General features: G+C 43.8%; 1 protein-coding gene across 1 annotated transcript in view; it reads right to left on the minus strand.

The window, feature by feature from the left end:
- LOC124550210 (solute carrier organic anion transporter family member 74D-like) overlaps positions 1-23,359 on the minus strand; it is a 262,534-nt gene that overhangs the window by 157,321 nt on the left and 81,854 nt on the right. The window contains exons 2-4 of the mRNA XM_047125295.1: positions 11,548-11,749; positions 2,322-2,532; positions 1,046-1,285 (exon numbers count right to left, since the gene is read on the minus strand). Of these exons, the coding sequence (XP_046981251.1) occupies positions 1,046-1,285; positions 2,322-2,532; positions 11,548-11,694 (598 nt within the window). The 5' untranslated portion in view covers positions 11,695-11,749. The remainder of the gene's footprint in view (positions 1-1,045; positions 1,286-2,321; positions 2,533-11,547; positions 11,750-23,359) is intronic.

Raw genomic sequence — 23,359 nt, forward strand, 5'->3', positions numbered from 1 at the left:
AAAATTTGTTTTCCCAGCCCCTGGTATTTACACAGCCTTGTGAGACAATCATGTCTGGGAATAGTATGTTTGACAAATTAACCTGCTTTGCAGAGCAGCCTACATGTCAGGTGGGTTTCCTGGATGTGGACATGTAGACTGCCCTGAATGACAACCATGTTGTGTTGGATTAGTATCGGCCTTATTTATCGACCAGCGTTGCTTGGTGGCCAGCAAATAAGGGCACACACACTGATGTGTAGCCTGACCTGTGTGATGTGTGTGTAATGGGAGAAGTATAAGCCTGCTTTATTGAAGTTTATTGTAATGAGTAAGGCTGGGGACAGGTTGAGATGGACAGAGTAATGGTTGGATAGAGTGAGGGTAGGACGAAATGGACAAAGAATGGTGGAAGCGGATGATATAAAGGGGTAGTGGACAAATGGATAAGGAAGAGACGAAGGAGGAGATGGGAAGAGAGATGGGGAGGAGGATATGGTGAGAAGGAGAGAGAGGAAGAAGATACGAGAGAGGGTGAAGAGGAAATGGATGGGGAGGAGGAGATAGAGGTGGGAGGCTGAGGTAGAGAGACAAAGGGAGGAAGAGGTGGAGACAGAGAGGAGGTATGTTCAGTATATGCATTGAATGCATATGTGGGTGAAGGTACAGGTAAAAGGCTACCAATGTAAATAAAACAAACAAATATCTCGTGACGCCGACAGATGCAATGATAAGAACATCTGTATTTGATGTAGAAACGTGGGTGTGGAGCGATATATAGGTAAAAGTATGTTTTCAGTTACATGAAAAAAAATTTAGGTCACTTTTATTTTCTACCTATGACGAGGACGATGGAAAAGACAGCAGACATTTACATGTAAACAGCGAAGATTTTCGTTACGTAACTATATTTTTCGAGGTGACAAGAATTTCCACCGTATACCGCAGTGCAGGATGGAGCACTGCCAACCAATCAAACGATGGACGATGGAAAAACTGCCACAGCGTGGAATCGGTTATGTGTGCATGGAGAATGGTGTAGACGTGTACGGGTGTTTTCGCTTACCAGAGGCGTTGGCCAGGGCGAGGCTGGTGTTGGCGCCGGCGGCGCCGTACTCGAGCGTGAGCAGCAGCGCGTCCTGTCCGGGCCCGTACAGCAGGTGCGGCAGCACGCGCAGCAGGCAGGAGAGCGCCACGAGCAGCGTGCAGGCGGCGATCCAGCGCGGCTTGTGCCCGCGGCTGCCCAGGTAGCTCAGCGCCAGCAGCGTCACCATTGTGCCGATGTCCCACGCCGACGATATCAGCCCTGCCGGCACGTCTCTCTCCCTCACTCCCGTGTCTCTCACAGAAATACACGCATCAAGGAAGAAGGCTCTACTACCTGGTTTCCCTTCAACTCGTGGTGTGGATTCCACTCGGTCAATATTAGCCTGCACGAACATCCCACGTCTACTCGATATGAGACAGCTCCAACTCAAAATTTCATCACAGAAAATTCTGATTCCTGATCGGACGGGTTTCGTTTCAAATTGTATCGAATGGATGGATGTATACAGGTATAGAGACAACCTCATGAATCCATGGACCTTGCAAGTCAGCGTGGGACTGTTCAAGTTCGTGGAGGCTCTGTAGCGGTGCGGAGCGCGTGCAGTTGGAGTGATATGGGACCCCTGATACGTCTTGTACAGATACAGGTCTAGATACAGGTCTCACGTACGTAAGCATCCTGTCTGCATCCATTGCATCCATTCATGTCCATTGTGCATTCCGACGGACTTTGGCAATTCTACAGGGAGAACGCGACAACTCATATGTCCAGGGCTGCTACAGAGTCCTCCAGGAACACTCTTCTGAGTTTACACATTTGTGCTGCCCACCAAACTCCCCAGATATGAACATTACTGAGCATATCCGGTATGCCTTGCCTGTTCAGAAGAGATCTCCACTCCCTCGTACTCCTAAGGATTTATGGACAGCCTGGCAAGATTTTGGTGTCAATTCCCCTCTAGCACTACTTCAGACATTAATCGAGTCCATGCCACGTCGTGTTCCGGCATTTTTGCGTGCTCGCGTGGGCATATACGAGATTGGGCAGTAGTACCAGTTTCTTTGGCTCTTCAGTGTATAACCGGTGTTACTTGGAATAAAAATTTGACAAACCAGGAAAACAGAATTCGACAGGGTAAGCGCTAGGAAATAGAAAGCGTCTGAAACCTTGAAGGCTTATATGTGCTGTAATTTTACAGTTGTAAGTGTAGTATAAGAACCAGGAAAGTGGTACTACAGCAGCAGTTTTCTTACAAAGTACAGCTGAATCAGTGACGAGCTCTCTGGTACGGTACCTGAGGTTCTGCTGGGGATCTTGAACCTCTTCTCGAGCGTGCTGATGGTGGCGACGAAGTAGGAGCCGAGCGCGAACGTGTTCATGCCGATGAGTCCGTGCAGCAGCACGTAGGCCTTCTTGCTGGCTAGCGGCTGCAGCCACGCCGGCGTCCATCTCCCCAGGCCGCACAGCGTGTCCGACTCGGCCGCCTCACGGCCGCACTTCTCCTCCTGCTACCAATATTGTGCACTCACCACTGCCACAACAGTTCCACAGAGAAGTACAGCAAAATCAACCAGATAAACAAGAAGCAGACTTTACGAAAGCTGTAGCACAAATATGCAGGATGGTTTGGGAGATGGAAGAGCTTGCGTGCCCCAGAGCCACATATATCTTTCCCACACTTACGAAACTACTGCACCGAATTTTTTTCATTAACAGTTCTTTTTTAAACATAATGATAATTACACACACTAAACAATGGTGTTTCATCTACACACCATATTTTTCTACGTAATCTCCATCCCATTCTATGGCCTTCCTCGAGCTCGAAACAAGGGCGTGTACGCCCTGTTGGTACCAATCCTTGTCCTGGTGGCGGAGCCAGTGCTTTATTTTTCACCTCCGTATCGTCCTTAAAACGTCTTCCACGAATAGCATCCTTTAATGGCCCAAACAAGTGGAAGTCCGATGGGGCTAGGTTAGCGCTGTAGGGTGGATGGGGTAATATCGTCCAACCCTGTTTTGCGATGTGTTCAGCAGTCCTCAGATTTATGAGGTGCAGAGTGTTATCATGTTACAGCAAAACATCTCCTGAGCTGCTATGGCGCCCAATTCTCCGGAAGCGCCTCGTGAGTTTTGTTAATGTGTTAACATATGCTTCTGAATTAAGGGGGTACCACTTCTTGGCATCACATCAATGAGAACTACTCCTTTACAGTCCCAAAACACGGTGATCATGGCCTTACCGGCGGAAGCAGTTGCTTTTTCGTCAGTGGGGAGTGGGAATGGCGCCATTCCATCGACTGTCATTTTGTTTCGGGCTCAAAATGGTGAACCCAGATTTCGTCACCTCTCACAATCCGGGATAAGAAGGCCCCCCTCACAGCTCTAAAACGTTGCAACAAATCAAGACAAATGTTTTTTCTGTGCGATTTGTGATCCACTGTTAGACACCGCTGGACTTATCTTGCACACACTTTTGAATATTCAAGAGTGCGTATTATTGCAACCACACTTCCTTACTGATTGACAGATGCAGCGCCAACTACCGAGTCGTAATGCGTCTGCCCTCGCGAATGACATCATCAGCTCGATGCAGCATGTCAGGTGTGACAGCCGTGGATGGTCTCCCCGACCGCTCCAAATCTTGCAGCTCCGCCGAGCCACCTTCTGATGACCTCACCCTCCGTGCCCAGAGACCACTTGTGCTTCTGTCGACAGCAGATTCTCCATAGACTTGGCACAAGCGTTTGGGAATATTCCTGACTGTTCCTTTCTCTGCAGTAAGAAATACAATGACGGCACGTTTCTTGTAGCGTAAATCACCTACAGACGCCATTTTGAAACTGTCCTGCAGCTACGCTATCTGTCGGAAGTGACGAAAACTTGGCGCGCTCACTAAGCCCACTTCAAATAATACTTACGTAACGTTTCGCATTCGTAGCATTGTCTCAGGCTGAGAAAAAATATGTGGTGCACTATTTTTTGGGCAACCCTCGTACTATTGGCCACCGGAGACGCCGCTCGCAAAGCTTTTCCTGCCAGCATTTTTAGCTGACGTTAATCACTCCTGTTCTGAGGCAGGCCTATTATGGCGCATAGCCATGGGAAGAGCACGTGGATCAACGATAATTCTGAACGCTAAAGAGAAATTTCAGTTTCCAATTTGACAATAAACTACTCTGTTCATCCCTCAAAACTAGTAATGGACTATACAGTAGTTTTGTTAGAGCCGAATGAAATATTTAATGTCGTGTTATAATTGACTCTAAGCTTCCCCTCCCCCCCCCCCCCCCCACTTCCACCAACTCGTCATAGATCGTTGCAAACCAGTTCCCCTTCAAATTCAAAAAACGAATTCCCACACGACACTCCTCTTCAATAATCGGCTGCGCCATTTTCTTTGGGCTCCTCTATTAGTACACTACCGTTCAGGGCAGCTCTGATTTCAATGTGTAGTAGAACTTCAAACATGTATCTGTAATCTAATTACACACACGGGGTGGACAACAGTTTGGAAACACCAAAAACACATTACCATGCTCAAAGTTGTGTAATAAAACCGTTGGAATTCAAAACAGTTCCCAGTTGTCTCATAAGGGGTAAACAGAAGTCTCATATGGTTTTCAAGTGAAACGTATACCATTCCACCTGCAAAATAGTGGCAAGTTCAGGTAACTATGAATGAGATAGATGACGATCACGCAAACTTCTCTCCAAAGTAGACGAGAAAGCCTCAAAAATATTGAGATCTAGTGACTGTGGAGAGGAGAGATGCGACAGTTCATCCTCGTGCTAACAAAATCAGTCCTGAACGAAGCGAGCTGTGTGAATAGGGACTCTCTTGTCTTGAAACGCAGCATCATCACTGGGGAACAAACACTGTACCGTGGGATGGACCTGATGATCCAAAACAATGACAGTAATACGACCTTGCAGGGTAACCATTAGGCGTATGGAATGCCACAATGCCTGAATCATCACGAAACCCCCACTATGTTTCACCCTCGTCACGTAAACTCGGCTAGAAGTTGGAACAATGCGTAACAAGACTCATCCGACCAAATCACTTTCTTCCATTGCTCCACAATCCCGGTTTTATTGCTCCGGTGATACATCTTCCTATTGCAGGCATTTGTAACTGTGATTGGTTTTGGAATTTCATCTAGCCTTGGAATTTCCTGCTTATGGAAGTCCCTTGGTGTAGTTCTGGTGCTGACAGGGATCGCGAGTGCAATATTCAGTTTGCAATGACTTTTGCTGTTGTCGTGTGTGTGAAATGTGTGTGAAATCTTATGGGACTTAACTGCTAAGGTCATCAGTCCCTAAACGTACACACTGTTGTTGTTGTTGTTGTTGTGGTCTTCAGTCCTGAGACTGGTTTGATGCAGCTCTCCATGCTACTCTATCCTGTGCAAGCTTCTTCATCTCCCAGTACTTACTGCAATCTACGTCCTTCTGAATCTGCTTGGTGTATTCATGTCTTGGTCTCCCTCTATGATTTTTACCCTCCACACTGCCCTCCAATGCTAAACTTGTGATCCCTTGATGCCTCAGAACATGTCCTACCAACCGGTCTCTTCTTCTTGCCAAGTTGTGCCACAAACTCCTTTTCTCTCCAATTCTAATCAATACCTCCTCATTAGTTATGTGATTTACCCATCTAATCTTCAGCATTCTTCTGTAGCACCACATTTCGAAAGCTTCTATTCTCTTCTTGTCCAAACTATTTATCGTCCATGTTTCACTTCCATACATGGCTACACTCCATATAAATACTTGCAGAAACTACTTCCTGACAAAAAATGTTCAAATATGTGTGAAATCTTATGGGACTTAACTGCTAAGGTCATCAGTCCCAAAGCTTACACACTACTTAACCTAAATTATCCTGCATGAGGGAGGACTCGAACCTGCGCCAGGACCAGCCTGCCGTTGTCGTTCTCCTATTTTTCTTCGTAATTCTCTTCAATGACCGTCCGTCACGATCATGCGACAAACACATTTGGCCGCGTTGGAACTTAGTGGATGCTGTTTTTCCGCTTTCTTCGATAGAATGCCTAATGAAACACCAAATACTTCGGCTGTCTTAGTCACGGAAAAACCCACCATAGAGCATCAATAATTTTCCCACGTTCTAATTCACTTAGCTCCGACGTAATGCAAACACAACTGCACAGAAAACCGTTCTCACCACAACTGACCATTCATAGCGAGTTGAGGACATTGCAAACTAGCCGTTCGTGGTCAAATACAACAGCGGCAGCTGCAGGCTTGGTTAGCATCTGCATTTACTTTGAAGCATAGTGCACGCGTTCAATTGCAAGCCACTTGTCCTGCAGTGGAAGGGTTTCCGTTTTTTTTGAAATCATCTAACTAGTTTGATGCGGCCCGCCACGAATTCCTCTCCTGTGCCAACCTCTTCATCTCAGAGTAGCAATTGCAACCTTCATCCTCAATTATGTTCTGGATGTATCCCAATATCTGTCTTCGTCTACAGTTTGTACTCTACACAGCTCCCTTTAGTACTGTGGATATTATTCCCTGATATCTTAACAGACGTCCTACCATCCTGCCCCTTCCTCTTGTCAGTGTTTTCCACATATTCCTTTCCTCACCACTTCCTCAGAGAACCTCCACGTTTCTTATCTTATCAATCCACCCATTCTTCGACAATCTTCTGTAGCACCACATATCAAATGCTTCGATTTTCTTCTGTTCCAGTTTTCCCAGAGTCATTATTTCACTGCCGTACAATGTTGTACTGCAAACACATATTCTCAGCAATTTTCTTCCTCAACTGAAGGACCATGTTTGATACTAGTAGACTTCTCTTTGCCAGGAATGCCCTTTTTGCCAGCGACAGTCTACTTTTTATGTCCTTGCGCGGTCCGTCCTGGGTTATTTTCTGCCTATATTGCAGAATTCTTTACCTTTATCTACTTCATGATCACCAGTCCTGCTGTTAAGTTTCTCACTGTTCTCATTTCTACTACTTCTCATTCCTCTTGTCTTTCTTCGATTTACTCTCAATCCATATTCTGTACTCATTAGACCGTTCATTCCATTCAGCAGGTCATGTAATTCTTCTTCGTTATCACTGAGGTTAGTACTTTCATCAGCGAATCTTATCATTCATATCCTTTCAACTTGAACTTTAATTTCACTCTTGAACCTTTTTTTTATTTCTGTCCTTGCTTCTTCGATGTATAGATTGAACAATAGGGAAGAAAAATGACATTGCCTTACACCCTTTTTAATCAGAGCACTTCGTTTTTGGTCTTCCATTCTTATTTTTCTTGTTGGTTCTTGTACATATTGTATATACCCGTCTCTGCCGATAGCATACCCCTACTTTTCTCAGAATTTCAAACATCTTGCACCATTTGACACTGTCAAGCGCTTTTTCCAGTTCGACAAATCCCATTAACGTATCTTGATTTATTTTTTTAGTCTTGCTTCCATTATCAACTTAAATGTCAGAATTGCCTCTGTTGTGCCTTTATCTCTCATAATTTCTAACTGATCGTCATCTAACACATCCTCAATTTTCTTTTCCGTTCTTCTGTAGACTATTCTTGTCAGCATCTTGAATGCATGAGCTGTTACCTGATTTTGCGATAATTCTCGCACTTGTGGGCTCTTGCAATTTTCAGAATTGTGTGGATGATGTTTTTACGAAAGTAAGATGGTGTATCGCCTGTCTCATAGATTCTACACAAAAACATATATCGTTGTTTTTGCCGATTTCCCCAATGATTTTAGAAATTCTAATGGAATGTTGTCTATCCCTTCTGCATTATTCGCGCTGAAGTCTTACAAAGCTCTTTTAAATTCCGAGTGCAATACTCTTCTATATCGACTCCTGTTTGTTCTGCTCTCACGTCTGCAGACAAGTCTTCCTCCTCATAGAGGCCTTCAGTGTACACTTTCCACTTATCCATTCTCTCCTTTGCAGTTAACAGTGGCATTCCCGTTGCATTCTTTATTTTACCTCCATTCCTTTTAACTTCGCCGAAGGTTATTTTGACTTATCTATATGCTGAGTTAGTCCTTTCGAAATCGTTCTTTTATGTATTTCTTCACATATTTCACGCAGCCGTTTCTCCTTAGCTTCCCTACACTTCAGTTTATTTCACTTCTAAGTGACTTTTTTTTCAGTATTTCTGAATTTCCAGAACACTTTTGCACTTTCTTCTCTCCTCGATGGCTGGCCGCAGTGGCCGAGCGCTTCTAGGCGTTCAGTCTGGATCTGTGCGTGCGCTACGGTCGCAGGTTCGAATCCTGCCTCGGACATGGATGTGTGTGATATCCTTAGGTTAGTTAGGTTTAAGTAGTTCTAAGTTCTAGGGGACTGATGACCTAAGATGTTAAGCCCCATAGTGCTCAGAGCCTTTTGAACCACTTTTTTTCTCTCATTGATGTCTGCAGCTGGTGGTCTAGTGGCTAGCGTTGCTGCCCCTGGATCACGGGATCCTGATTTCGATTCCTGACTGGGTTGGCGATTTTCTCTGCACGGGGACTGGGTGTTTGTATTGTCATCATTTCATCATCATCATCATCATCATTATCATTCGTGACAGTGAATAGATAGGACTGTGTACAAAATTGGACAGTGAAAAAATTGCCACTTTGTACGGGCGCTGATGACCGCGCAGTTGAGCAGCTCCACAGACCGATCATCATCATCATCATCATCTTTCATCGATCAGCTGAAGTATTTCATCTGCTACCCATGGTTTCCTTGCAGTTACCTTATTTCTTTCCAACTCCCGTGATTTCCCTTTTTAGAGATATCCATTCCTCTTCAACTGAAATGCCTGCTGTGGTGTTCCTTATCACAGTATCCCTATTACAGCCTCAGGGAACTTCAAGCGTATCACCCCATTCCTTAGTATTTCCGTATCCCCCTTCTTTGAACATTGATTCTTCCTGAGTATTCTCCGAAACTTCAGCCTACTCTTCATCACTACTGAATTGTGATATGAGTCTATATCAGCCAATGGATATCCCTTACATCAAGTAACTGGTTTCGGAATCTCTGCCTGACCATGATGTAGTGTAACTGAAATGTTTCCGTACATTCCGCCCTTTTCCAAATATACCTCCTGCTCCTGTGATTCTTGAAAGGAGTATGCGCTATTGCTAGCTGAAATTTATTGCAGAACTCAGTTAGTCTTTCTCCTCTCTCATTCCTACTACCAAGCCCATATTCCTCTGTAATCCTTTCTTCTGTCTCTTCCCCCACAAACGCATTCCACTCTCCCATGACTATTAGATCTTCGTCCCCCTTTACATACTGAATTACCCATTCAATATCCTCATATATCTACCTACCTCTTCGGGTTGCGATGTCGGCATGTATACCCGAACTATCATTGTCGGTGATGGTTTTCTGTCGACTCTGATGAGAACAACCCTATCATTGAACTGTTCGCAGTAACACACTCTCTGCCCTACCTTCCTGTTATACCATTCTCTGGTGTTGTTGATAATATCCTATACTCGTCTGACTACAAGTCCTTGTCTCGTTTCCATTTCACTTCACTGACCTGCACTATATCTAGATTGAGCCTCTGCATTTCCTTTTTCGTATTTACTAGTTTCCCTACAACGTTCAAACTTCTGACATTCCACGCCCCAACCCGTAGAACGTTATCCTTTCGTTGGTTATTGAATCTTCTTCTCATTTTCACCTCCCTTTGGGAGTCCCCTACTAGAGAGCCTAATGGAGGAGTAATTTGGAATCTTTTGCCACTGGCGAGATCGTCACGACACTTTTTCAATTACAGGCCATTTGCCTTCTGCATCCTCATGCCGTTGACTATTTCTGGTTCTTCCAAAGGCAAGAGAGTGCCCCTAAGCTCTAGCCTCTCCTCCGTCTCTTCCACAACGTCGATGGCTGAATGAGGCTGATTTCTTATGCCCGAAGTCGTCGCCCGCCATTGTTCTTGACTTTTATTCAAAATGTAAGCGTTGGCGGGGTTTGAACCTGGGACCAAGAACCTTGTGGTTACTAAACAAGGACAGTACCCCTAAACAACAGTTTCAACTAACATTTACCTTGTGAGCATATAGTGCGAGGGTACTCACTGCCGTTATTCCTGACGCAATGATAAGATGGAACACAACATGTTATATAAAAATACTTTTATGTCTTAATGCTTTGCAAAGTGCACACAAAGTGCACAATCTTCCAGTGAGCTGCGGTCCTTGGCTGGTCGAGACATATATCTCTATATTACCTCCCACCTTCGCTGACTGTGGTGCTTGCCTGACTGAAACACATCACACATCTACTCGCTGCAGGTTCTCCCTGGGGATCTTTAGTCTAACATATTGAGCAATGCATTCCGCTGACTGTGGTGCTTGCTGGCTGAGACACATCTGTTCTCTGCAGCTTTTCCCAGGTAACTGCACATACGCTCACTGCAGTCCCTCAGCAATGCCTACCTGTCATGAGCCAACGGACAGGCCTGCGTTCAGAAATGAGGTTGCAAAATTCCCTACAGGGAGCAGCTTATACTGGAGAAACTGACCAGGTCACTTTGCAAGATGCTACTATATGGCACTTTGAATGACATAGTGAGTTATGGAAGTCAACGAATGCATTTCTCGTCGTGTTTCCATGTTTTTGTCCAAACTTTGTATCTTCATTTTTTGTCTTTATTGTTGTTTCACTCCCCAAAAAGGGGAAGGCTGGCAGCGGCATAATACGTCACTCTTCAGCCAAGAGAGTTACAGTGAAAACATAGGCAAATGAGAAAATAACATACAACAGTATAAAATGATGAATTAACAATAACAAAAATAGATGAGTAGGAACGGTAGATTTAAAAACAACACAGACGAGAGCCATACACACGTGAGGAGGATGAACACTGTGAGTCGATACGAAAACAAAGAAACACCACAGTGAAGACACAAATGAAAGACGCTGGCGACACTGCTGGTGCTGGTGGAACATAGCACTGCACAAGGCACTGGAGTAACTTGACCCCACAACGAAGATGTTAAAATCACTGCACCGAGGGGGACTTACCACCGGGTGAAGGGAGGAGGGGGAGGGAAGAAAAGGGGGGGAGAGATGGTAGGGGGAAACCAGGAGGGGGGTAGGAGGGGGACAGTGGAGGGGAGAAGGAAAGGAGCTGTAAGCCCATGGGGGGGGGGGGGGGGAGGAAAAAGAAGGTGTTCGTCAGGGGAAAAGGAGGAAGAAGGGAAGGGGCAGGGAGAGATGGAGCCCTGAGGAGGGGGGCAAGAAGGAGGGATTAGATCTGGTAGCAAGAGTAGATGGAAGGCACGAGGACGTATCTTCATTTTTTGAGGTGGTAATTAAAGCTGTATTGCTCTAAAGACATTCGAGAAGAGCTTGGCATAGGATAGCAAGGACTGTGTATGCTGACTTCGTGCAGAACTGATAGCAGCGGAAGTGTGCAGAGTAACAGCTTCTTTTACTATATTTAAGCTGCGAATGGCTTTAGCTCACTTTCCAGGCTCAGGATGCTGGACTGGCGTCCGCTCACCTTGGCTGGAGTCTGTGGCGCCGGCAGCAGCGCCTCCTGGTCTGGGGGAGCGGCGACGCCGTTGCTGCAGCCTGGCGCCGGCTCCGCGTGGGACGCCGTGGCGCCGCCCGCTACCGCCACCATGGAAACGTCCTCGAACTCCGGCATCACGGCCACATCCCTGTGCCTGCCGCACTGGCTGCCTGCGCGTCTAGTCTTTGTCCTGCAACCAAAGCACTCCCGTCGTTTTAATCAAAGTTATTCAAGAGACAGTAAGATGCTTCATGATAAGATTATACAGGGTGAACTCGGGCATGTCGGACAAATTTAACAGGGTAAGGAGTATTTTGTTATAACACTGGTAACAGTGCACGATATTTACATCATTTCACAAAGTACAGAGCTTCAAATGAGTCAACTGGCTCTAAGCACTATGGGACTCCAGATGGCAGCACTTTCGATCATAATCTTTAAGTGTGCTTGTAATTACACTCCGTTACGTGAATACTACAAGGATAGGGGTAGGGTGGATGCAGCATTATTCTCTGTGTGCATAACGCCATACTAATGTAGGAAATTTCCATTAAAAGTACCCAGACCGCTTTATAGAAACAGATTAATTGATTATAATTTTAAACAATAATTCTGTAAGACACACAGTCAACATGGATTTAGAAAACAACGTTCTTGTGAAACACAACTAGCTCTTCACTCGCATGAAGCGCTGAGTGCTATTGACAAGGGGTTTCAGATCTATTCCGTATTTCTGGATTTCCGGAAGGCTTTTGACACTGTACCACGCAAGCGGCTCGTAGTGAAATTGCGTGCTTATGGAATATCGTCTCAGTTATGTGACTGGATTTGTGATTTCCTGTCAGAAACGTCACAGTTCGTAGTAATTAACGGAAAGTCATCGAGCAAAACAGAAGTGATATCTGGCGTTCCCCAAGGTAGTGTTATAGACCCTTTTCTGTTCCCTGTCTGTATAAATGATTTGGGAGACAATCTGAGCAGCCGTCTTCGGTTGGTTGCAGATGACGCTGTCGTTTATCGACTAATGAAGTCATCAGGAGATCAAATAAAAATTCAAAAACGATTTAGTAAAGATATCTGTATAGTGCGAAAATTGGCAGTTGACACTAAATAACGAAAAGTGTGAGGCCAGGCCACATGAGTGCTAAAAGAAATCCGTTAAACTTCGGTCACACGATAAATCAGTCTAATCTAAAAACCGTAAACTCAATTAAATACCTAGGTATTACAATTACGAACAACTTAAATTCGTGCCGGCCGGTGTGGCCGTGCGGTTAAAGGCGCTGCAGTCTGGAACCGCAAGACCGCTACGGTCGCAGGTTCGAATCCTGCCTCGGGCATGGATGTTTGTGATGTCCTTAGGTTAGTTAGGTTAAATAGTTCTAAGTTCTAGGGGACTAATGACCTCAGCAGTTGAGTCCCATAGTGCTCAGAGCCATTTGAACCACTTGAATTCGAAGAAATTTGTTAAACTTCGGTTACACGATAAATCAGTCAAATCTAAAGGCCGTAAATTCAACTAATTCCCAGGAATTACAATTACGAACAACTTAAATTGGAAGGAACACATAGAAAATGTTGTGGGGAAGGCTAACCAAAGATTGCGTTTTGTTGGCAGGACACTTCGACAATGTAGCAGATCTACTAAGGAGACTGCCTACACTACGCTTGTCCGTCCTCTTTAGAATACTGCTGAGCGACGTGGGGTCCTTACCAGATAGGATTGGCGGATTACATCGTAAAAGTTCGAAAAAGGGCAGCACTTTTGTATTATTGCGAAATAGGTGAAAGAGTGTCACTGAAATGATACGGGATTTCTGGTGGACATAATTAAAACAAAGGCGTTTCTCGTTGCAGCGGACCCTTCACGAAATTCCAGTCACCAGTTTTCTCCTCCGAACGCGAAAATATTTTGTCGATACCGACCTACATAGGGAGGAACGATCACCACGATAAAATAAGGGAAATCAGAACTCATACAGAAAGAAATAGGTGTTCGTTCCTTCCGCACGCTATACGAGACTGCAATAACAGAGAACTGTGAAGGTGGTTCGATGAACCCGCTGCCTGGCACTTAAATGTGATTTGCAGAGTATCCATGTAGATGTAGATGTAGACGCCTCTAGAAGCTTGCAAGCAGGCAAGCAAATATAGCTATCTGAATGACCCAGTCGATTCAAGTGTGAGGTTGCCATGACCTACAGTACAGCACCATAGCAAGTGGAAGACACAAAACATCGGCTGGGCTCACAGGACCTCTGAAGTACCCTCACTCTCTCTCTCTCTCTCTCTCTCTCTCTCTCTCTCTCCATTGTACATTAATTCTCTTTCAAAACCACATGTGTCCAAACGCAGCAAATTTCTGATAGTTGATATCACCACAGTGAATAGTAGGAAAAGGTTTATCTGTACGATAAATGCGTTTAAAAATCAAAGTAACGCCAAGAAATGGTAGTAGGAGCTAATATAAATCTGTTAGATAAAAATTGCGCTATCCATATGCTCTACAGAACTCATTTTTATCATCTTGTCTTTGAAGAATGCACTATAACTTAAGTGCCAAAATATGCACACACATGTAGGCACACGTGGATTGCTTTGGGGGTGGAGTGTTCCCATTATTCAGTTGTAAACACACTATTTTGTTTGTTGGCTTCTAGCAGGTGTCCCAACTCCCTCCCACCACTGCCACCAAAGCTTAGTCGGAGTTGGTGGCAGTGGTGGTGGCCAGAACGTCTTGCGATGGGTGCATAAGTTGTATCTGTCTGTATTAGGTGTTAGATGTTCATAGTGGTGGATCCAAAGCACAATACATCGTGCACCATGTTTGGGGATATCGTTCAGGGCTGATCCGTATGCGCAGAAGTCGGGATAACGGTCGAATGGATCCATCTACACAAAAAGTTCTTAGATAATGTTCTGTATGGGTTCACCCTTCTATGATCCAAAGTAATGTACATCATTGCAGCGATTGGGAGATACTAAACATCAGTCAAGTAGAAATGATCTCTGTGAATTGTGCATTCATTCTCCCCTAAAACACTTCACTGTATATGTGTCAAAAGAAGTAAACTTCCTACACCTGATACCACCAGAGTGAATACTCAAAAAAATTTTAAATGTGCGATAAATGGCTTTAAAAACTAAATAAACGCCAAGCAATACTATTAGGGGCAAATTTGGTTATTTAGATAAAAATAATTCTATACATGTTGTCCACAGAGCTCCTTTTTATCGTCTATAATCAAACTTCTCATCATTTCGTCTTTTTGCATCTGGAATCGTACCACTTTAGAGTGCACCCAAATATTTCCTTACGATTTCAAATACATATGACCTGCGACTAACATGTATTCTGTGAGGAATGCCATAGCATTCAGAATAGAGTAAAATAACGCTACCGTTTCCTCCCCCCCACCCCAATCTCTCTCTCTCTCTCTCACTCACACACACACACACACACACACACACACACACACACACACACACACACAGACATACACCACTCAGAGACATGCAGAACTATTGGGAATACGACAGTTTCGTCTTTTCTCTACAATGCACCATAAGTGCCACAGTCAATGCTAAAACTGACACACCTATACATAAATGGATTGCTTTAGGGATAGAGTGTTTCCATTATTCTGTTGTAAACACCCACAGCAGAGTTATGCTATTCCATATGTTGACATCCATCAGGGGTCTCAACTCCTTCCCTCCACTGACCCTGAAGGTGGTTTTGGAGGCAGTAGTGATGATGGTGGCTGGAACGTATAGCCACGGGTTCATAGTGGTATCTGGCTGCATTAGGTCCTGGACGCTGTTAATGGTGGATGCAAATCATAGTACATCTGTGGGTATTATAAGGCGTGAATCCAGCATATGCCACATCCAGAGATATCGTTTGGGGTGGCTCCACCTGTACAAAGGCTAGGATAACAGTAGGGTGGATCCATATGCACAAAAACTTCTTTATTGTGCTCAGCATGGATTCTCCCTCTTATGATCCAAAGTGTTATCCGAAAGTAGAGTCAGCCAGTGATAGGTCTAGCATGTGGTGCATTATGGTATATTGTTCACCTTGGATCTAGCACGCTCTGCATCTGTGGTTATTGTTTGGGCAGATCCATCTACGCAAAGTCTGGGGCAATGTTTGGGATTGATCCATCGGTGCAGTAATTCTGGGATGGATCCAGGGTAGCATCTGAAAGTGGATCCTACTTTAGTTCTGATGCTGGCATTACACCTACCAACACCGCTGGGCCACCGATGACGCCTTTAGAGTCGATGGAAGGAGGCAGTAGAGATCCCTGATGGAAATCAACGCATATAATGCAGTAACTGTCCTATGTGGCCGGCTGGTGTGGCCGAGCGGTTCTAGACGCTTCAGTCTGGAACCGCGCAACCGCTACGGTCGCAGGTTCGAATTCTGCCTCGGGCATGGATGTGTGTGATGTCCTTAGGTTACCTAGGTTTAAGTAGTTCTTAGTTCTAGGGGTCTGATGACCCCAGATGTCGTCTCATAGTGCTCAGAGCCATTTGAACCATTTTTTGTGCTATGTGTGTTTACAACGGAAATAATGTAAACACTCTACCCCTACTACAATCCGTATATGCATGCATACGTGTGTGTGTGTGTGTGTGTGTGTGTAAATGGTGATTTTATTTTATTCTGAGTGCTGTGGCAGCCTACACCCAATAGGTGTAATCTTGAAAAGTTTGCTCATAGAAGACAAAATGATAGAAGATAAAAAGGAGCTCTGTGGACGACGGGGATAGCATAATGATTTCTAATGACTTAGGTCAGCTGTTAATACTGTTGCTTGGCGCTTGTCTAAATTTTATCCCATTTATCGTACATTTAACTTATTTTTCGAGGGTTCAGTCTGGTGGCATCAGTTGTTGGAAATTTACTTCTTTTGAGACATGTATTTTGAAGGAGAATTAATGTACACTAGAGAGAGAGGGAGAGAGAGAGAGAGAGAGAGAGAGAGAGGGAGAGAGAGACGAGAGGAGACTTCTGAGATCCTGTGAACACTATCGATGTTTTACATCTCTTTCTCACTGTTATGTTGTACTCTAGATCATGGCTATCATATAACTGGACAGGGTCATCCACATAGCTATATCTGCCTGCCTGCCTGTGAGCTTCTATAGGTGTCCACTGTTATGCAGGGGTGTCTGTTTTATTTTTTATTATTACCACTTTTCTACTAATCTTTTCTATTATTTGTTATTGTACTGTGAATAACGCTAAATATTATTAAGACACATCAAATCCTTACTCTTAGTGTATCTAAGGCGCACAAAGTTAGGTAGGAGATGTGGACAAATGTGTTGTGGTCATTCGTAAGTTTTGGCCCAATATGGCCACCCCACACTTCTGGCTCTAGAGTGAATAATATATTCCTCCCAACAAGCCGTGGAAGGCCCAACGGTACCGACCGGCGGCCGTGTCATCCCCAGCCCACAGGTGTCACTGGATGCGGATATGGAGGGGTATGTGGTCAGCACATCGCTCTCCCAGCCGTATGTCAGTTTACGAGATTGGAGCTGCTACTTCTCAATCAAGTAGCTCCTCAGTTTGCCTCACAAGGGCTGAGTGCACCCCGCTTGCCAACAGCGCTCGGCAGACTGGATGGTCTCCCATCCAAGTGCTATCCCAGCCAGACAGCGCTTAACTTCGTGATCTGACGGGAACTGGTGTTACCACTCGGGCAAGGCCGTTGGCTGAGTGAACAATAATCTGTAGTAAAAAGCATTTGCTAAGCCGCATTTGTGTGTGTCCTACGCTTTTACGAATACTAAGGCAGAATGACGTGAGTTCTAAACCGACATCTTCTGGAGAATTTACGTAAATATTTTTAATTTGGGTCGCTGTTCATATTCCTCATAACCGGAGTCGATAATTGTTTATAAAGCTACTGTCTGTGTTTCTACAGTTTTAATCCTATAGTTTAATTATTTGACTTGGAAATTGATTACGTGAGCCACCAAACAGCGATGTTAACTGTTCTACTGTGTACTATATGTAGGTTGGATGACTCACTGTTCTTCGTAAGCAAACCTGTATGGGCTACGTTACCTTCTCAGAGCCCCTTTTTCTTAACTTTAGCAGTGTGGAAGATTCTGCTGACCATAAATATGAGAATGCACAGAACAACTATACATCTCTAGAGGTTCTCACTGTCTTCCTAACAGAGATATAAAAGAAATTATACTTTCCTCATACATAAAGGAATCAATGTGCATTGAGAAGAGCCAGACCGTTACCTATTAAAATTTTCGTAAATGTAACCCAAGATCTTCTGCAATTTACCTACTGGGAAAGTAATACTGCCTTCAATGATATTGATCATGAAATATTTTCTGGCTATATGTACTAAACTTCGAATACGTAAATATTAAATTGTTTTAGCTGTATGTGTACATGTTACGGTAAGAGTGTAGTTTTAATGGATCATTCGGTATTGACAAGATGCAGTACATCGATACTCGTCAGTCGTGACATGTTAATGTTTTTCTAATTTCGAAAGTATGTGGCTATGTATTCAAGTGATCGTTTCATCTGACAAGTTAGTCGTGTCTGAAACATGTTTATTATTTTCAGTTACTTTGGTTATCAAACACACAACCCTCTCCTGAGGTACCTGTCAGGGAGTTAAGAATATGGAAAAAAAATCTAGTGACTAATTCCGATAATGCGACAGTGAGTCATGTCTGTCTTACTGGTAACGAAATAGAGCAAATTAAGTTATACTGTTATGTAAAGGAGGAATTGTTTGTCACGCAGACCTAGACAGTTACATATTAATGTTTCTATATATATATATCCCTAATGTCGTTCTGCAAATTGTCTACAGGGGAAGTAATATTAAAGTAGACAATGTTGATCATAACGTCTCTTTTACTATTATGACTCCTAAAATTATAATACACAAATGTCTCATTTTTAAGTGTATGTGTAAATGGTGTAGAAGACTGTAGTTTTAATGGATCGTTTGGTAAAGTCAGGGTGTGATATTTCGATACTATACTAAAAAAAACAATCACGATCTATAATGGTTTATAAAACATTACGTTGTCTGTTTATAATGTTAATGCAGAAATCGATTACACTAAAAAGCAGTACTGGCATCCGATCTAATGGTCTACCCATTCGTCTGCTCTGTTACTCCCCATAGACCCAAGATTGGGAAACACGTTTTATTATGTCCTTGCAGATATGGATGGTAGAAAGATGATTTCCACAGATGCGCTGCTATCATGTTTATTAATGGTGGTCCGAACTGTTGGTCACTTATAAGATTATAATGTGACCGGGACGTCTCCTCCTAATTTTTCAGGATGCGCTAACACACACACACACACACACACACACTCACACATTCCGTATGGTTCCACGTGCCATTCGCAAAACCAGACCTAGAGTGAGAGGAAAGCATCTATCTGCACAAGCTCTGTTTTCTCCTATCTTACTTATCTTACATTGGCTGCGAATGTTGGAATTATTTTTTTATCCTCACATATAGCTTCCTTATAGTATCATGTGCCAACCACAAAAACAGAGATGGAGGGACGAAAGCGTTTATCCATACAAGTTCTATTTTCTCTCATATTACGTTGATTGTGAATATCGGTTTTCGATATTGTTTGAACGAAGAAAAGTGTTGAGCAATTTGAGTTCATATAATAGTAGCGAGTTGACTCATCCTACCAGTAAGAAGTCCAGCATTATGTTATTTGTTTTTGGAGGCGTTTGCCACTTAGTAAGAGTTGCTTTACAGCATTTCCGCAAGCAACCGAAGATTCACTGCTAGGAAGTGTGGCCAGCATTGCATTTTTGGATTTGGAGACGTCTTTCTCTTTAGTTTTGTGCAATCAAGATTCACTGCTGCGAAGTGTGGCCAGAAAACTTATAAAATACGTGGGTTGATCATAACCTTTTTTTCTTCTTCGTAGGAGCCAGTGTCCGAATCTGTTTTGTGATACATAGATTGTAATTTAACACTACGTACATTGTCAGAACAAATTTTTGATGATTCCCATCTTGGTGGTAAACATGTCACAAGTTACTGCATGTTTACATTGCATGATCATACGAGGGTCGTTCCGAAAGTAATGCCTCCTACATTTTTGTGGTGACGTTGGATGTCCGCGCCAGATATCGTTTGCGTACTGCTAATACTGGAACTTTCTCTTTCATTTGCAGCTGGTTTCGTTGTTTTGCGGTAGTTGGCGCCAGCAAAGGAGTGTTCCAAAATCTAGTCTGAGATAGACGCCCGTATATAACATGGATGCGATCGAATTCCTCACTGCTGAAGAAATTGCGCCATTGAAGTCCATAGACGCTTGCTAAAGGTATATGGAGACGATACGACAGACGTGAGCAACGTGGGGCGAGGGATATGGCATTTTCAAGGTGGTGAAAAGGGTGTTCATGACAAGCCACGGATCGGCAGACCTTGCACAGCTGTCATACCCCGCAACGAAGAGTGTCTTGATCAACCCATCCGTGCTGATCGGCGGATAACGATCAGAGAATTGTGTGCAAAACTGAATGTCGGCTGTAATGCCTTGGAGACAATGTTGGAACATCTTGGCTATCGCAAAGTCTGTGCGAGATGGGTACCGCAGCTGCTTACAGAAGGACAAAAAATTATCGAATAGAAATCTGTGGTGAGCGGCTGGACCAATACGGCGACAATTTTCTGAACAACATCGTCACCGGAGATGAGTCGTGGTGTCACTATTACGAACCGGAATCCAAAAGACAGTCCATGGAATGCCGCAGGCGAAGTGATTTGCACAGTCTTCTGGGGTAGCCAGGGTGTGGTTCCTTTGCATGTCCTGGAGCCCAGAGACACTGTCGATTCAGCACGCTACAAGACCACACTGAGTAAGCTGAAAGCCCGAATTTCCAGGGAAAGACCAGAGAAGAAGACCAACTTTCACGTGCAACATGATAACGCCAGTCCCCACACCAATTTGCGACCATGAAACTCATTGCAAAATTCGGATGGACTGTCTTACAGTCTCGATTTAGCATCTTCAGATTTCCATCTCTTTTGGCCTCTGAAAGATGGACTACGTGGCTAACATTTTCGAGACTCGGATGCTGTTATCAAAGCTGTAATGGAATTGTTAGCCTCAGCTGGTTCCGATTTACAATGATAACTTTCAAAAGCACAAGTGAATAACTAGTGCGCTACTGACTGCCTGAATTTAAAATGGTTCAAATGGCTCTGAGCACTATGGGACTTAACAGCTATGGTCATCAGTCCCCTAGAACTTGGAACTAGTTAAACCTAACTAACCTAAGGACATCACACAACACCCAGTCATCACGAGGCAGAGAAAATCCCTGACCCCGCCGGGAATCGAACCCGGGAACCCGGGCGCGGGAAGCGAGAACGCTACCGCACGAACGCGAGCTGCGGACGCCTGAATTTGTACTTACCTACAAAACGCGACGATAGACTTCTTAAATATAGAAAAAACACACACGAAATTTAAGAGAGATACTACCAAGAAAAAGATAATAAGCGTAGAGATGGTACCAAGTCAAATCCTTTTTGGAAATCTAGAAATATTGCTTCTGTCTGTCTACGTTAATGAGTGGCCTATCAGTATCATGTGAGAAAAGTGCAACTTGTGTTCCACATGATTGATGTTTTGGCAAGAATGAGATCATCTTGTTCGAGATACCACATTATTTTAGAGCTCAAATTAAATTCTACGTTTCTACAATAGGTGGATGTCGAGGATATTAGATGGTAGTTCCGTGGTTCACCTTTGCTACCCTTCTTGTAGTTGGGTGTGACCTATGCTTCATTCCAACTTCTGGGCACGGTTTTGTGTTCGAGGGATGTTATTTTCGAGCCATCTACGATACATTATAGTTGACAGATGGGCTAATTCAGCTAAAAATTGGGTGTACGATCTGACAGCGATTCCATAGGCTCTGGGGCTTTGTTCAGTTTTAACGATTTCAGCTGTTTCTTAACGCCACTAACACTAATAGCTATTCACTCGTATTTTCAATGTAACGAGAAATAAATTGGGGTTGTTGTTGTTGTTGTTGTGGTCTTCAGTCCTGAGTCTGGTTTGATGCAGCTCTCCATGCTACTCTATCCTGTGCAAGCTTCTTCATCTCCCAGTACCTACTGCAACCTACATCCTTCTGAATCTGCTTAGTGTATTCATCTCTTGGTCTCCCTCTACGATTTTTACCCTCCACGCTGCCCTCCAATGCTAAATTTGTGATCCCTTGATGCCTCAAAACATGTCCTACCAACCGATCCCTTCTTCTAGTCAAGTTGTGCCACAAACTTCTCTTCTCCCCAATCCTATTCAATACCTCCTCATTAGTTACGTGATCTACCCACCTTATCTTCAGCATTCTTCTGTAGCACCACATTTCGAAAGCTTCTATTCTCTTCTTGTCCAAACTGGTTATCGTCCATGTTTCACTTCCATGCATGGCTACACTCCATACAAATACTTTCAGAAACGACTTCCTGACACTTAAATCTATACTCGATGTTAACAAATTTCTCTTCTTCAGAAACGATTTCCTTACCATTGCCAGCCTACATTTTATATCCTCTCTACTTCGACCATCATCAGTTATTTTACTCCCCAAATAGCAAAACTCTTTTACTACTTTAACTGTCTCATTTCCTAATCTAATCCCCTCAGCACCAACCGATTTAATTTGACTACATTCCATTATCCTCGTTTTGCTCTTGTTGATGTTCATCTTATATCCTCCTTTCAAGACACTGTCCATTCCGTTCAACTGCTCTTCCAAGTCCTTTGCTGTCTCTGACAGAATTACAATGTCATCGGCGAAACGCAAAGTTTTTACTTCTACTCCATGAATTTTAATACCTACTCCGAATTTTTCTTTAGTTTCCTTTACTGCTTGCTCAATATACAGATTGAATAACATCGGGGAGAGGCTACAACCCTGTCTCACTCCATTCCCAACCACTGCTTCCCTTTCATGCCCCTCGACTCTTATAACTGCCATCTGGTTTCTGTACAAATTGTAAATAGCCTTTCGCTCCCTGTATTTTACCCCTGCCACCTTCAGAATTTGAAAGAGAGTATTCCAGTTAACGTTGTCAAAAGCTTTCGCTAAGTCTACAAATGCTAGAAACGTAGGTTTGCCTTTTCTTAATCTTTCTTCTAAGATAAGTCGTAAGGTTAGTATTGCCTCACGTGTTCCAACATTTCTACGGAATCCAAACTGATCTTCCCCGAGGTCCGCTTCTACCAGTTTTTCCATTCGTCTGTAAAGAATTTGCGTTAGTATTTTGCAGCTGTGACTTATTAAACTGACAGTTCGGTAATTTTCATATCTGTCAACACCTGCTTTTTTGGGCTTGGAATGATTATATTCTTCTTGAAGTCTGAGGGTATTTCGCCTGTCTCATACATCTTGCTCACCAGATGGTAGAGATTTGTCATGACTGGCTCTCCCAAGGCCATCAGTAGTTCTAATGGAATGTTGTCTACTCCCGGGGCCTTGTTTCGACTCAGGTCTTTCAGTGCTCTGTCAAACTCTTCACGCAGTATCTTATCTCCCATTTCATCTTCATCTACATCCTCTTCCATTTCCATAATATTGTCCTCAAGTACGTCGCCCTTGTATAAACCCTCTATATACTCCTTCCACCTTTCTGCCTTCCCTTCTTTGCTTAGAACTGGGTTGCCATATGAGCTCTTGATATTCATACAAGTGGTTCTCTTCTCTCCAAAGGTCTCTTCAATTTTCCTGTAGGCAGTATCTATC

This window comes from Schistocerca americana, chromosome 1 (genome assembly GCF_021461395.2).
Source record: "Schistocerca americana isolate TAMUIC-IGC-003095 chromosome 1, iqSchAmer2.1, whole genome shotgun sequence".
Taxonomy (NCBI): Eukaryota; Metazoa; Arthropoda; class Insecta; order Orthoptera; family Acrididae; genus Schistocerca; species Schistocerca americana.